The sequence below is a fragment of the Hemicordylus capensis genome, chromosome 3 (assembly GCF_027244095.1).
Source record: "Hemicordylus capensis ecotype Gifberg chromosome 3, rHemCap1.1.pri, whole genome shotgun sequence".
Classification (NCBI taxonomy): domain Eukaryota; kingdom Metazoa; phylum Chordata; class Lepidosauria; order Squamata; family Cordylidae; genus Hemicordylus; species Hemicordylus capensis.
In genome coordinates, this window is record NC_069659.1 from 357,014,477 (window position 1) to 357,028,271 (window position 13,795).

Sequence of the window (13,795 nt, forward strand, 5' to 3'; positions counted from 1 at the left end):
GTAGTAGCACACCACTGAATACCAGCTATAGGAGGACAAGAGTGAGCGAGAACCATTGCCTTCCTGCCCTGCTTGTGACATCGGACTTTACACTGTGAGGAGAAGCAGGATGATCAACCCAGTTTAGCTTGATTCAGTGGGATCTCTTGATGTTCTTTATGCCACTGTAAAGAGGCTTGGGCATCTAGCATTCAGTAGCCAACATCCAGACTAAGCCTGCACTGACATGCCAGGGTTTCCCGTGTGTGTATGGGAGGAGCAAGTTTAAATCACTCACCCATCCCCCTGCAGCTGCCTGTGCCTTCTGAAATTATGCCCTTGTGGGCTGGGGGATCCTCAGGGACAAACCCCACCCATCAGGGTCATAGGTAGGCAGTTGTAGAGGGAGGACAGAGTAGCTGAAAATCAGACTTGCGACCTTGGTGTTTGCTGAGAGAACGCAAATCTATTACCGCTAAGATATTGTGACCTTGCGAGGTCATGCCTTAATTTCCTTCTTTCCCCCCAGTGCGTAGGGCTGATGACTTTCCAGTGCTTGCTCTGCTCTCCAGGGCTCTTGCTGCGGAAGGTGCAAAGTCTCTGTGCTACTGATCTGTCTGCAAAGGTCCTGTTAAGATCTGCAAAATCAGCAGTGACATTCAGGGACTCCAGTTACCTCCAGAAGAGTAATCCGGCCGAGCGGAAAGCACTCTATGCTTCCCCATTCAATGGAGCCCAGATGGCTTCCGCTGCAGTAATTTTCTCCATTGTCCAATTTCTTTTCCTTTCCCCCCCAGCTCCAGACACTTAAATGAAGACATTTCCTGAAGGCGCTGAAGGACCTTTTCTCAGCATCCCTTAGCTCTTGGGGTGCTATTTTTGCAGCTGTGTTTGCAAATTTGTTTTTCTTGTGCTTCCTTCATCGTTCTTACCCCCCCAGCACACACATCCCACACACACACACACCCCCCACACCCCAATGATAATTCCTTGTTTTTGACCCTTTAGGTTGGGTCAGCTCATTTCTAGGGAATTACGAAAAATGTTGTTTAAGCTATATTCCCGGGGGTCTTGTGTGTGTAACTTAGGTAGAGCGAGAACCATATCCTGTCAGGGCTACAGCAGAGAGTGGGCTTGGCAGGGTTAGGGTTAGATCTGATGAATGCCTTCCCCAGAGCTGGGCTGGCCTGCACAGCAGGTGACTCACCACCAGGCCAAATGCCAACCACTTGCCATGAATGTATTTGCTTATTTATTTAGTGTCTGATTTGTTGACCGCCTTTCACTGAAATAATCCCAAGGCATCTTTAACAGGATATAAATATAGTAAACCCTTAAAGCAATAAAAAATATTAAATTTCAGTATTAAGAATTGGACAGTCTATTGAAGTGGAAAACATGTACACAATACAACATTTGTTTGTTAAAAGGCTGTGCTGCTAAAGTATCTTCTTAAGTTTCAGGGGCGTAACGAGGCTGGAGTGGGCCCAGAGACAAAATTTTAAAATGGGCCCCTCGCTGATACACACACACACACACTCTCTTCACATGTGACATGCTTCGGGGGGGGGGGGCCCTAGGCAGCCGCCTCCCCGTGCCTAATGGTAGTTACGCCCCTGTTAAGTTTACCAATATGACAAATATCTATATACCGCATTTCAACCAAAGTTCCCAAAGCGGTTTACATAGATGTAAGTAAGTAAAAATGAAATGGCTCCCTGTCCCCCAGAGGGCTCACAATCCAAAAAAAAAAAAAAACATAAGGCAGACACCAGCAACAGCCACTGGAGGGATGCATGCTGTGCTGGGGATGGCTGGGGCGCCGTTAATGTAGTTGCAAATTCAGAAGTGCAGGCTCTCTCTTTGACCGCCCTCAGAGCTACACCCAGCCTGACAACCACGCCCATCCCATTGGCCACATACCCCGCTTAGATAGCTGCAATAATGGCAGGGTGGGAATTGTTGTTACAAGAATTCAGGGATCATGTAGGCTCCAGGGAATGTATGAGAATGAATGACAGGGAATGCCCCCTGAAATGCTCTAGTCCTTTCCAAATGGCCGTAGGAATGCGTGGAATTTCAGAATGGAAGTTGGCATCCTCCTTGGGAAGGCCTCTCTGCTTGCCTTTTTGAAGTGGGGCAGGATTTGGCTTTGTTGTGGATGTGGGGTTGGCTGCCGAACTCTTGATCATTTTATGTGTTTGAGTGTGGCTTGTTTTGGCTCTTCCACTGTTAACCTTCTTGAAGCAGGGGCTGCTTAAGGTAGGGTAGAAGTGTAAGATATCTGTATGGAGAGCCAAGATCCTGTTGTTAATATTTTCAGAGGAGAGAGGAGTGAAACTGTGCTGTGTTGGGTAAGTGGGCTGCATTGCTCCCTGCAGATGCTGCTTCAGCTATACACACTGCCAGCGAAATTGGAATAGCTCTTCCCTGCTTCGGGTGGCAGCTGGTTGCCTGGGCAAGTGGCTCTAGCTGTTGACGGCAGGGGCTCGGAAGGGGTGGTTAGGCCTTGTCCAGACAAATAACTTGAAGCTCGGGGTCTGTAGAACCCTATGGGGGAAACCAAGCGGGCCTGAGCTAGCAGGGCTCTTGTGTTCTTTTTGGATGTTTCAATGTACCCAAAAAAGTCCCTGCCCACAGAAAGCTAGTGTGAAGGGCCCAAGACTCCTGGTATGCTAGCTTTCTGTGTGTAGGGATTCCACTGCCCCCCATCCCCGCCGCACCTGCCCATGTAAGGAATCATTCCGTCTGATGAGAAATCTGAAATGCAGAGAAAATGGCTGCCTTTCATGCTTGGTTTGAGAGCCAAACTAGACACACCGGGGCAGCCATGTTTGCTCTTCAGACGGAAGAGGGCTGGGCTGCGGGGGAATTGATGGAGTGCGGGGGGAGCAGAGAACCTGGCTCCTCTCACCCACACACACCTTGGGGGTCTAAAAATCAGACCCGCCCCTCCCACTTTATGCATGGTCAGGGCAGACCCTTGAATGAACAGAGCTGGCTGCTCCTTGTGCGTCTAGCTTTGGCTCTGAGAATCGGGCCTGAGCACGGCTGCTGGCTGATGTCCTCGGATCCCTTCGTTAGCCCCTAATGAAGGGGCAGAGCTTCAGCCTCTTGGCTGCAGATTGGCCTGCCTGAACTGGAGCCTCTGATTTCAGTGCCTTTTTTGGCTGCCTTTGGAAGTGGAAAGCAAGCGCTTGCCTTTTGATCAGGTTTGCCTTTGCTGCCCTAATTGTTTTCTTTCCTTAATGATCTGGTGGCAGCAAGGGAAACCAGGCTAATTAAAATATCCGAGAAATGTCAGCTGACAGCTGCAGCAGGATAGGTGGGAAGCATCTCTAATGCTGAAGGATCTGGGAATGAGCACAGGTGATGCCCGGATGACTTCTCTGGCTGGTGCAGATTGAGCCCAACTGGCTGAAACGGTCTCCTCCAGAACCGCCTTGAGATTGCCTTAATGAAACGCAGGCAGTATAAAAATCTAGCAATAAACGAACGTCTTGGCACAGAATGACTTGGGAGTTGAGCTTCACTCCTGCTTAGGATTGGAAGCATCCCTCACCTGTGGCTGGGAAAAGAGTCTGCCCTTGTACCCAGGATGGGTTAGGAGTGATGATCTTCTGCGTGATCCACTCCTGCACCCACTCCGTAGGACCACGATGCAAAAGGACGCGCCCTGCCTGCAACCACAGGAAGGTTCTAACTGTGTTTGTTTGCAGTTCTGCCATCCTGGGAGTTCTCAAACCTGGGTCCCCAAATATGATTGGACTGCATCTCATTTGGCCATTGTGGCTGGCTGGGGATTATGGGAGTTGCATTCTCCCAGGCTTTGGAATGTGATCCCTGCTGAAATAAGAGTCTCCCCATCTCTGACAGCTTTTAAAAAGTTCTTCAAGACCCAAGCTTTTATTCACCCAGGCTTTTAACTAGATGGTAGAATTGTGGCTCATATTTAATGTCTTGATTCCTGTTTTAATTTGTGTTCTGTTGTGAATCACCCAGAGATGCAGGGGAGTCACAGCAGGAGGCATGCCCTCTCAGCTCTAGCCTGTGGGATTCCCAGTGGCATCTGGTGGGCCACTGTGTGAAACAGGATGCTGCACAAGATGTGCCTCCTTGGGGCTGATCCAGCAGGGCTGCTCTTATGATCTTATGTAAGTTTCGGGTGGTAGACAAATATACCCAATAAATGAATCTGGGAACTCAAAGGCGAGACCTTTGCACTATCCTGTCTTGCTTTTTCTGTTTGCCATCCCTGTATGATTCTTCTTATTAGAGCAACCCTAGTTTGTAAGCTTTGGGGGCCAGGGAGGGGCCTGCCCCCCCCTCCGGTAAAACTATAAAGCTACCTTGTATAGTGAAGATGCCATATGCGGAGTGAATGTGGAGTGAATGTCTGGCTGCAAAGTAGCTGAAATAACCATCTTGTCTGTTTCTCTGTCCGTGCAGGATGAAGGTCTGGTCCCGCCTCCTGCTGGCTCTGTGGCTGGGCATCGTGGACCTCGGAAGCCCCTCTGGTGAGTGAGGCCTGCCTCTCCATGCTTTGGGCAGAGGTGCTTTGGTATCGGCTCGTGGAGTCTGTCCTGGGGAAATGAAGACCAGGCAGTGTTCAGAGAGTGCTTCAGAGACACCCAGCCATCTCACAGGAGGGGTTTTTCAGGACCCCACCCTCACCCCTTTTGAATAGCTTTTGAACATTTGCAAAGTGGCTTGATGTGTGTGGTAGGAGGGTACTGTTTGAAAGACCGGAATCCAAAGTCTCTTTATTTATATTTATTTAGATTTTATCCAAGGCGCCCAGAGTGGTATACATGGTTATTTTTATCTGGCTTAGAGTCACCCAGTGAGTTTCATGGCTGAGTAGAGATTTGAACTCGGGGCTCCCTGGTCAGTCCAACACTCTAACCACTTTCACCGCGCTGGCTCGAGGCATGAGAACTATTGGCACAGTTCTGTAGAATCCTACAGCTGTAGAATCCAGCCTTGTGGACAAACTCTCACATGCATGGACACCACTTTGCTTTATTTCATTTTATTTTGTTGCAGAGGGCTGTAGCCCATCTTTTACTCTAAAACAGTCTCCCCAGTGGGGCTCTCCTGGAACTCTTACACACATGGCTTTATGGTGTGGGGTATCTGAGGGACGAGTGAACTTGGCCTTAGAATCACGTCACTTTAAACTTGGGGTATTATTGGGGCTGTTCCCATAGATGCAGTTCATCTGTGAGTTCCTTGTGAATATTTTTTCCCCTGTGCAGGGTCGCACACTTTGCTCTGTGTTTTTCTCTGGCCAGTGACTTCCTAGTTGAGGCAGGATGCCATGCCTCACTTTTTTTCAAACAGCACATGTGTGGTGTGCTTTCATCATCATCATCATTATTATTTTTAAAAAATATGCAAGTCAGAGTTCCACAAGAATTACTACTCTGGGCAACAGCACATGATTCTCTTTGTCCCCACATTCTCAACTCTAAACACTGATCCTGCACTCCTTGACTTGGTCAATTTCTGCCCCAACCACTCTGTCTCCTGCTTCTGCCCCCTCTTCTGCCTCTCTCTGAACAAATTTGCGGGGGAGGCTGGAGCAAGGGTGGAAAACACCATTAGAATATTTTTGCCTTCACAGCAGTGAGGCTCAAGATGACTCAGAATCACTTCCTTATCAAAGCTCTCTTTATTTTGCTTCATCTTCCTTTCCAATTTAAACTGGGCGAGTAAGGAAAAGGAGGGCTCTCTTTTGCTGGTATTATTTTGCCCATTTTTTTCTTTTTAAAAAAATCACCACTCTGTCCCCCTCTTCTGCCCTTAACTGTTGATTTCTGCTCTGATTCCTCCTGTCTCCTTTTAACTGGGATTTTCCCTGCTTTTTGTCTGTGCTTGTCAGCAACAGGGGATTGCTTTTTAGCACTACAAAGTGCTTTGTATCCCACACCTGGTGGTTGGTGTGGAGCGGGTGATGGTGGAGGATGCTCCAGGATGCTGGCAGGAGCCCTCTGTACAGAGGGATTGCACAGAGCTGCCTGTGTTTCACATGTAGCTGCTCTTTAATGGGTGCATTCCTGCTCATGCCTTTAATGGAAGGTTTGCAGCAGTGAAACAGTGGAGATGGTGGGGAAAGGGAGAGAATCTGCCTCTCTGCTTCTTTCCATGCACGCCTTGTATGTAAGAGATCCACCGAAGAGCAGACTCGGGCGCTTTTTCAATGACTGATGCCCTTTCCTCACTACATTGTCTCATCCATACAAGGAACATTAAAAAAAAAAATCACAAGAAAGAGAGACTAGAAAGAAAGGGTTCCTCAAAGACAGTGACTCCGCAACAGGGTTTTGTTTTGTTTTTAAGTGCTAAGTACCACCTCTCTACTTAAGTCCACCCAGCAAATCTCTTAACTTCTTTTAAGGCAAAAGTGCAAATTTTGAAAAAAAACAACAACCTGAATTATCGGTAATGGCCCCTCCATACATCTATCTCAGGAGAAATAGCAGGGCATATCCGAAACCTCGGCTTATTTTTTTTTTTAACCCATTGCAAATAGAGGATTTTTTAACCCTGGACATAATTCGGGCTAAGCTAAAATGCGCAGCCTGAATTTGGGGGAAACCAGAATTGCATGTGAAGTGCTTCTCAATAGTTCGCACGGACCTCAGCGCAAATCCGGCCCATGTGCGAACGCACATTCTCTATTCCACAGGAGATGCAAGCTAAAAGCCATGTGTGTAAAAGTTCCTGGCATCTTCAGTCTGTTCTTTTAGACCAGTAGTTTCCAGCCTGCGGACTGTTGTACTGAAGGTACTGCAGGTGCTTCATAGGGGTGGGGGAAGATAATGCAATCCTAGTCAACATCATACTTCTCATTAGGTAAGTGTTATCTTTTCCCCACTGATTGGCCTGCTGCACGTAAATGTCCTGTGCTGAGTGCAATATGTTTGTGAGTGAGCATAATAAATTATTCGAATTAGCTGTTTGTTTAATACTATTTGATATACATTTGACCCATCAGCCACAGGCAGCGTTAAAAATGTTTAAAATGGCTTGCTTGCATGGTGGTCTGCAAAAGCTTTTGATGATAGTCCGCATAAAGGAAAAGGTGGGGAACAGCTGTCTAGATGACAGGTGAAGAACTTTCTGATCCTTCAGCCTTAAAAAATTTCTTTTAGATGCTTTAAAATGTTTTGTATCCTTTTTTTTTGGTATTTTCTATTGTAATTTGTGTTGTGGTGGTGTGTGTATGTGTAGGGTTTTTATTGTTGTGTTGTGAGCCGCCCAAAGATCAATTAGTTATGGGATGGTGAACAGAGTTTCATCTTCATCTTCATTCCCTAAGGGATCTTATCGTTTGGAAGAGAGCTGGTCTTGTGGTAGCAAGCATGACTTGTCCCCTTAGCTAAGCAGGATCTGCCCTGGTTACATATGAATGGGAGACTAGAAGTGTGAGCACTGCAAGAGATTCCCCTCAGGGGATGGAGCCGCTTTCAAGTTCACTCTCTGGCATCTCCAAGATGGGGCTGAGAGGGACTCCTGCCTGCATCCTTGGAGAAGCCACTGCCATACTGTGTAGACAATACTGAGTGAGATGCATCTATGGTCTGACTCAGTATATGGCAGCTTCTTATATTCCTGTAGTAGGCCATGTGACTCAAGACCAAGTTGTGTTGGTGTATCTGCCAGGAGATGCTTGAGGGAGATGATGCTGAAGGCCCCCTTTCCAGGGTTCCTGCTACTGCTGTTGTTTTCCTTGAGGGAGGAAGCTGTGGCAAGCTGAGGGGAGATGGCCCTCCTCTAGGAAGCAGCATACCCTTGATGACTGTCTGTTGAGAGTGTGAATAGACTACTCCTCGGGGAGAGTATCGGCTTCTGGTTATTTGACAGCTGAGGCGTCAGATAACTGGCAAAACCAAGCAGACCTTGGCTTTCATCCCACTACATTGCAGCCAGCTTTAGACAGGCAGAGAGAGAGAGAGCACACTTGGAGAAGTTGCCACCAGGTGGAGGCTGCACCACATAAGCCTTTCAAGAAGAGTTTCCTCCAGGTCACCTCACTTTGCAATTAAAAAGAAAGAAAAAAAAGAGGGCTTACAATTGTGTGGTGGGAAACTATTGGGGGTGAGCAGATAACTACAGTTTGTCACAAGCAAGATAGCAAGAGAAGATTTCCCCCTCTCTGAAGGCTTCCTGTTCAGATAGATAAGTTGTGGTGAGGGCAAGGGAGAGGAAACCACAGAGTGGCCCTTTGCTCCACGGCAGAGTAGAAAGGAGATTCCAAAACTGCCTTCCAATCTCCTGTGAACAAGACAAATGCGGTGTTCTCTGGGTCACCCCAGGCAGCCCGGCACAGGCAGTCTATTTATTTATTTGATTTATCTGCTGCCCCTCCAAAAATGGCTCAGGGCGGTTCTGACAGAACTTTGGGGTTTGTCCCCGCCTCCAGTTGTTAGGATGATGAATGTGCTGGCGTTTGAAACTTTGAGGAACCTCTGTGGGGAGGGAAGTGACTTAAGTGCTGGGGCCAGGACAGGAACCTACTAGATGGGTACTTCCTATGAAGGGCGGAAAATGGAAATCTGACTTGCGGAGCCTCTTTGCACAAGAGTGGAAAGTCCTGAATTGGCCTGTTGAGGCAGTAGGCTGGCAGATGTTTTGATCTTGGATGCAGGCCAAGGAGCCTCTTTCTTTAAACTCTGGCACTTGTGAAGGGGAGGAGGATTGTGGCTGTTCTGGGGTGCATGTGAGATGGGTGGAAGAGAAGCCCAGGAGCGGAAGGAAGGAAGGAAGGGACAAGCAGGCAAGGGGAGCTGTGGCTTCTGCAAGAGGAGGCGTGGGAGATGTGTGTGGCTGTGTGTGGAGGTTCCTCCTGTGTGTGGAGTCTCTCCTGCACAACATCCCTCTTTGCAAGGCTGCAGATTCAGAACTACATGATTGCTGCATATGTGCGCTGGCCTTACATCCCTTTCTGTCTGCAGCAGTGTGGCAATCGCATGTGCCGTGTGTGTGAGTGAGTGAGAGAGAGAGGTGGGGGGGGAGAGAGAGATGCTCACTCACTCACTGACTCTGCCTGGAATGTGGGCAGCTTAGCTAGGGCTGGTATGGAACTTCTCCTGCGTTCACATTGGAAGGGAATGCACGTCTTTCTGCAGAGCGGACCCCAGCCTGGCCCAGAGAGTCTCTCATGGGGTCTCAGCAGTTGCTAAAGCAGGACAAAGAGATCCCGGACTGGACCCTGGGTTTCACACTCGGTCACCTGGCAACTCCTTTCTGAACTTTAGGACACCCTTGGCCTGCCTCCTGGGCAAGCAAAGGGGAGAGGAAGGCAAGGGGTTGGGTGATGGTCCCTTCTCCTCCTTGACTCAGTGCTGGGGCGTGAAAGGAGGGGAACTATGGAGCCATTCAGGAGATGGGGGTATCCCGGATGTCTGTTTTGTGTGTGAATGCATGCTGCTTTGCTGGACTCCTCGTAGCAAGGCCTGTGCAAGGGAGCAGGATGACCCGTGGGTGGGATCTCTCTCTCTTTCTCTCCCTTCCCTCCGCAGGCCTATCCATTGATAGGATCGAGGTGCACAGAACTCTACATGGTCTCCTTGCCCTTTTCAGCAGAGGTCCTACACAATAGCCCTGTTGACCTTCCTGGGCACAGATGTCTGACTGGAGGGCAGATCTCTCTGCTTCAGGCTTCTGCAAGGCAAAGTTTGAAAACACACAGTGAAAACTTATTGTGTGTGGTTTAAAACAAACAAACTCCACCAAAGATTTTTAATTGTGCATGAGTTTTCTTCTTGGAGAGGCTTTTCTAGCTCTGTTTTCATTAATTTAATTGAACACATTTATATTCCACTTTTCCATAATAAAATCCAAAAGTTGGCTAGCACAATTCACTAAAATGCAATACAAAATGTAATCGGAAATTAAAGAAGTCATAACACCAACAGCTCAGCAAGCATTTGAGTTATCAGTAGCATTCAAGAAATACAAACTGGAACAGTCACAAGCCCCCCCCACAATCCTGCCCCCAAATCCTGCCATGAACTTGCTGGCACAGAATTCTGTTTGTTTGTCAGATTTGTACACCGCCCCAAACTTTCATCTCTGGGCAGTTAACAATAACATAAAACAAGTTAAAACACAGACAAAAATCTTAAAACAACTTAAACAATCTAAAAGTCAAAAACAAATTAACACTTAAAAATTTAAAAAGCTGAAAAAGCTTGGCTGAAAAGGTGGGTTTTCAAGTGCTTTAAAAAAATTGTCAGAGATGGGGAGGATCGTATTTCAGTAGGGAACGCATTCCACAATCTTGGGGCAGCAACCAAGAAGGCCTGCTCCCGTGTAGCCACCAGCTGAGCTGGCGGCAGCTGGAGATGGATCTCTCCAGATGACCTCAGTGGGCGGTGGGGCTCGTAATGAAGAAGACGTTCTCTTAGATACCCAGGGCCCAATCCAATTAGGGTTTTATAGGTTATAAGCAGCAGTTTGTATTTTGCCCGGAAACCAATTGGCAGCCAGTATAGTTCTGTCAGCAAAGGAGTGATGTGGTCTCTCCAAGATGACTCAGAGACCAACCTGGCTGCTGCATTCTGTACCAACTAGAGTTTCTGGACTACATACAAAGGCAGCCACACATATAGCGCATTCCAGAAGTCACTTCTAGAGGTTACCAATGTATGTACCACTGTTTTGAGGCCGTTCATCTCAAGAAATGGGCATAGCTGATCTATCAGCCAAAGCTGATAGAAAACCTCTCTGGCCACCACCTCAGCCTGAGATACCAGGGAGAGGTATGGATCCAGAAGTACTCCCAGACTGTGTACTTGTTTGTTTTGGGGAAGTATAACCCCATCTAGAACGGGCAGATCAAAATCGTCTCTGGAGTTCTGATCCTGCACAATAAGTACCTCTTTCTTATCTGGATTCAGTTTATTCTCCCTCATCCAGCCCATCACTGCCTCCAGGCAGGCACATAGGGAGGTTATGCCTTCTCCTTGATGATGATGATGACATGGAGAACTAGATCTGGGTATCATCAGCATACTGATAACACCCTGCACCAATCCCCTGATTATCTATCCCAGGGGTTTCATGTAGATGTTAAAGAGCATTGGAGACAGATTGGCTGCAGCACACTAGGGAGGGAGGTGAGAGCCTCCCTGGGGAGGGGCTGGAGTTCATAGTTCTGGTGCCACTGCCAAGAAGGCCCTTCTGTTTGAGTGCATTGTTGCTAGGTGGGGCTTGCTGGTGTGCTCTTGGGCTGCTGTATGCAGGTGGAGAGTAGGGAGGCGTGAACAGGTTCGACGTAAAACTGGTTCGACTGTTTGGGGTTGAACTGAACCACCCTCTGTTCATTCCAACCCTGGACCAAACTCCATCGGGGGTTCGCAATTATTTTTTTTCCAATTTAAAAAAATCACTCTTACCACCTCTGGGGAAGTTCCAGGCAGCGGTGGGGGGAGGGTGGTCCGCAGAAGTTCCCCCTCCCCCCCGCACCAGTCTCCCTTATTAATTCAGCTATTCAGCCGCTCTTTGGTCGCTTGGCGGCCTTTCCCCCTCGGTGGCCATTTTGGAGGTCACCTCGCCTGCGCAATGGGCCTCTGCGTAGAAAGGCCGATGAGTGGCTGAAGAATGGTTGAACGGCTGAATTATGGCATAAGGGAGGCTGGCGGGGGGAGGGGGAACCTCTGCGGACACACACCCCACCGCCTCAAACAAACTCCCCCGGATGGGGTAAGTGTAATTTATATATATATATATATATATATATATATATATATATATATATATATATAAAAAAAACATGAGCCCTCCCGGACCAATCCGAACTGGGGGTGGGGTTCGAGGGGGTGCTGGACCGAATTGGCCCGGTCCAGTTCAGACTGAAGCTGAACCGGCAGTAGCCGGTTCTGTGTACACCCCTAGTAGAGAGTCCCCCTTTTCTAAAGTCTGTTTAAAGGGGATGAAGAAAGCTTCTCTTTCATGTTGAGGAATTTCCTTCACCTGTCCCAGTATGGAATCGGATGCCTCCATGGGAGACAGCAGTGCTCATGAGAGTAAACAAATTCATTCTTCCATCTCTTTTTTAAAAAAAGCAATCCAGAGAAGGCACAAGTAGGATTTTATCCTGCTAGGTCAGAAAGAGACATTTAGAGGACAGAAATATGCAGACAGAAGTTCTCCTGGAGGAGGCTCTGGTGGCTAATGTCTGTCTGGTGTCTCACTTCACAAGAAACAACTATTTTTAACAAAATTCTTTGTTGTGTTCCTACATCTTGTCATGAGCTGGTGCAGATCTGGTTGGATCTTCTCCACCCCCCAGGACAATTGGGGTGGGGATCCAGTAATATTTCAAAAGTCCAGTATCCCATTATGGGGACTCTGGGATGCAGATTTGACCATGGTCATATTTGGGCCACCTGGACAGTTGATCTAGCTATAGAGGTTATCAGTATTGAGCACCTCAGAATCTTAAGTGAGAGAGTGCCCATGGCATAATCTTTGTTGGTAGGATTATTGTTTACTCTGTGGAAGAACAAGAGTAACCTATCGCAGGACCCTCTGATCGTTAAGAAGGAGGGAGATAAAGGGGATGCAATAGTTTTAATGAACAGGGAGAATTACAGGCAGGAAGTGACTACAAGTGTAGTTGTTGACTACAAATCCCATAATCCCCAATCTAAGGCCATTGCAGCTGGGGATTCTGGGAGTTGTAGTCAGCATCTGGGATTCCTTCTTACAGGGAACACTGGGGGAGGAGTAATGTTGAGGGAGGTGGCCCTGGCTTGCCGGGGCAGGGGGCTGGATCGGGCAGTTGGGGGAGGGGGTCCTGTGCTTGGCAGACCAGGTCAACATGGAGCCTGTGAGGGGCTGGTCAGCTGCTGCTGCTTCTGCAGGGAGAAGGAGGGAGCAGCAGAAGTGGGGCTCGGGTGAGGGTGGGGAGATCTCTGGGTGCGAGAGTTGGGCATGTGGCGGGAGCCCAGAACGTGTGGGGAGTGCTGAGGAGAGGGAAAGAAGCAGGGAGGGCTAGCGTGCAGATGCTTTGGGTCAGTCCCACTAGAATCCAAGACTTGGTTTTCCCCACGTTTTTTGATATTGGAAATCAGGAGGTTGTCTCAAATTCAGACTCCTGTTCCTTTTAATTAAATGCAGATCTAGCCTGTCTTTGACCTCTACTCTTTAAGGGGATCGTCTTAAATGCAGAATCTTCTTTGATGTGGGTAAATGCAGTAAACCTAGGAGATTTGTGGGGGGGATAACCTTTTGAATGAATTGCCATCCAAGACTCAGTAAAAAAACATCTCACAGGGTCAAACATTAGAGACAGTGGAAGATGTTCTTCAAAGGCCTGCATATAAAAGTCCTATCTCATTTTCTTGTAACTTCAGGTTAGTAAGCTCTTGAATTATTTTGCCTTTTGACAAACAGTACTATTGGCAAATGCAAGGAGTTGGCCATAGGGTGTCCCAGAAATAGCAAACTTGCACATCATGTCGTTTGAAAAGGAGTATATGTTTTCTTTGGAGAATCCTTTTGTTTCTTTCTTTAAAGGATGGTGGAGATTCTCCCCCCCCCGCCCATTTCACAAGAGGAAAAGGATATAGTGAAAAAATTTGTGAATGGATTAATTTCAGAAGTGAGAATTCGGAATTTGTTTTATATCTCTGCATCTCTCATGTTGTAGCAAAATTTTGTTACATCGCAATTAGAATTCATAGTTCATTGACTGATGCTAAAGTTAATGATTGAGTTAATGTTGAATCTTGAAATAATGTTTATTGTTTGTGTTGTGTTTTTGTTTTGACCATTGGCCATAAATAAATCCATATCTTAATGA

General features: G+C 47.5%; 1 protein-coding gene across 2 annotated transcripts in view; it reads left to right on the plus strand.

Moving 5' to 3' along the window:
* IL1RAP (interleukin 1 receptor accessory protein) overlaps nt 1-13,795 on the plus strand; it is a 99,667-nt gene that overhangs the window by 15,830 nt on the left and 70,042 nt on the right. For both annotated transcript variants that reach the window (XM_053307869.1, XM_053307871.1), the window contains exon 2: nt 4,429-4,496. In XM_053307869.1, the coding sequence (XP_053163844.1) occupies nt 4,430-4,496 (67 nt within the window). In that variant the 5' untranslated portion in view covers nt 4,429. The remainder of the gene's footprint in view (nt 1-4,428; nt 4,497-13,795) is intronic.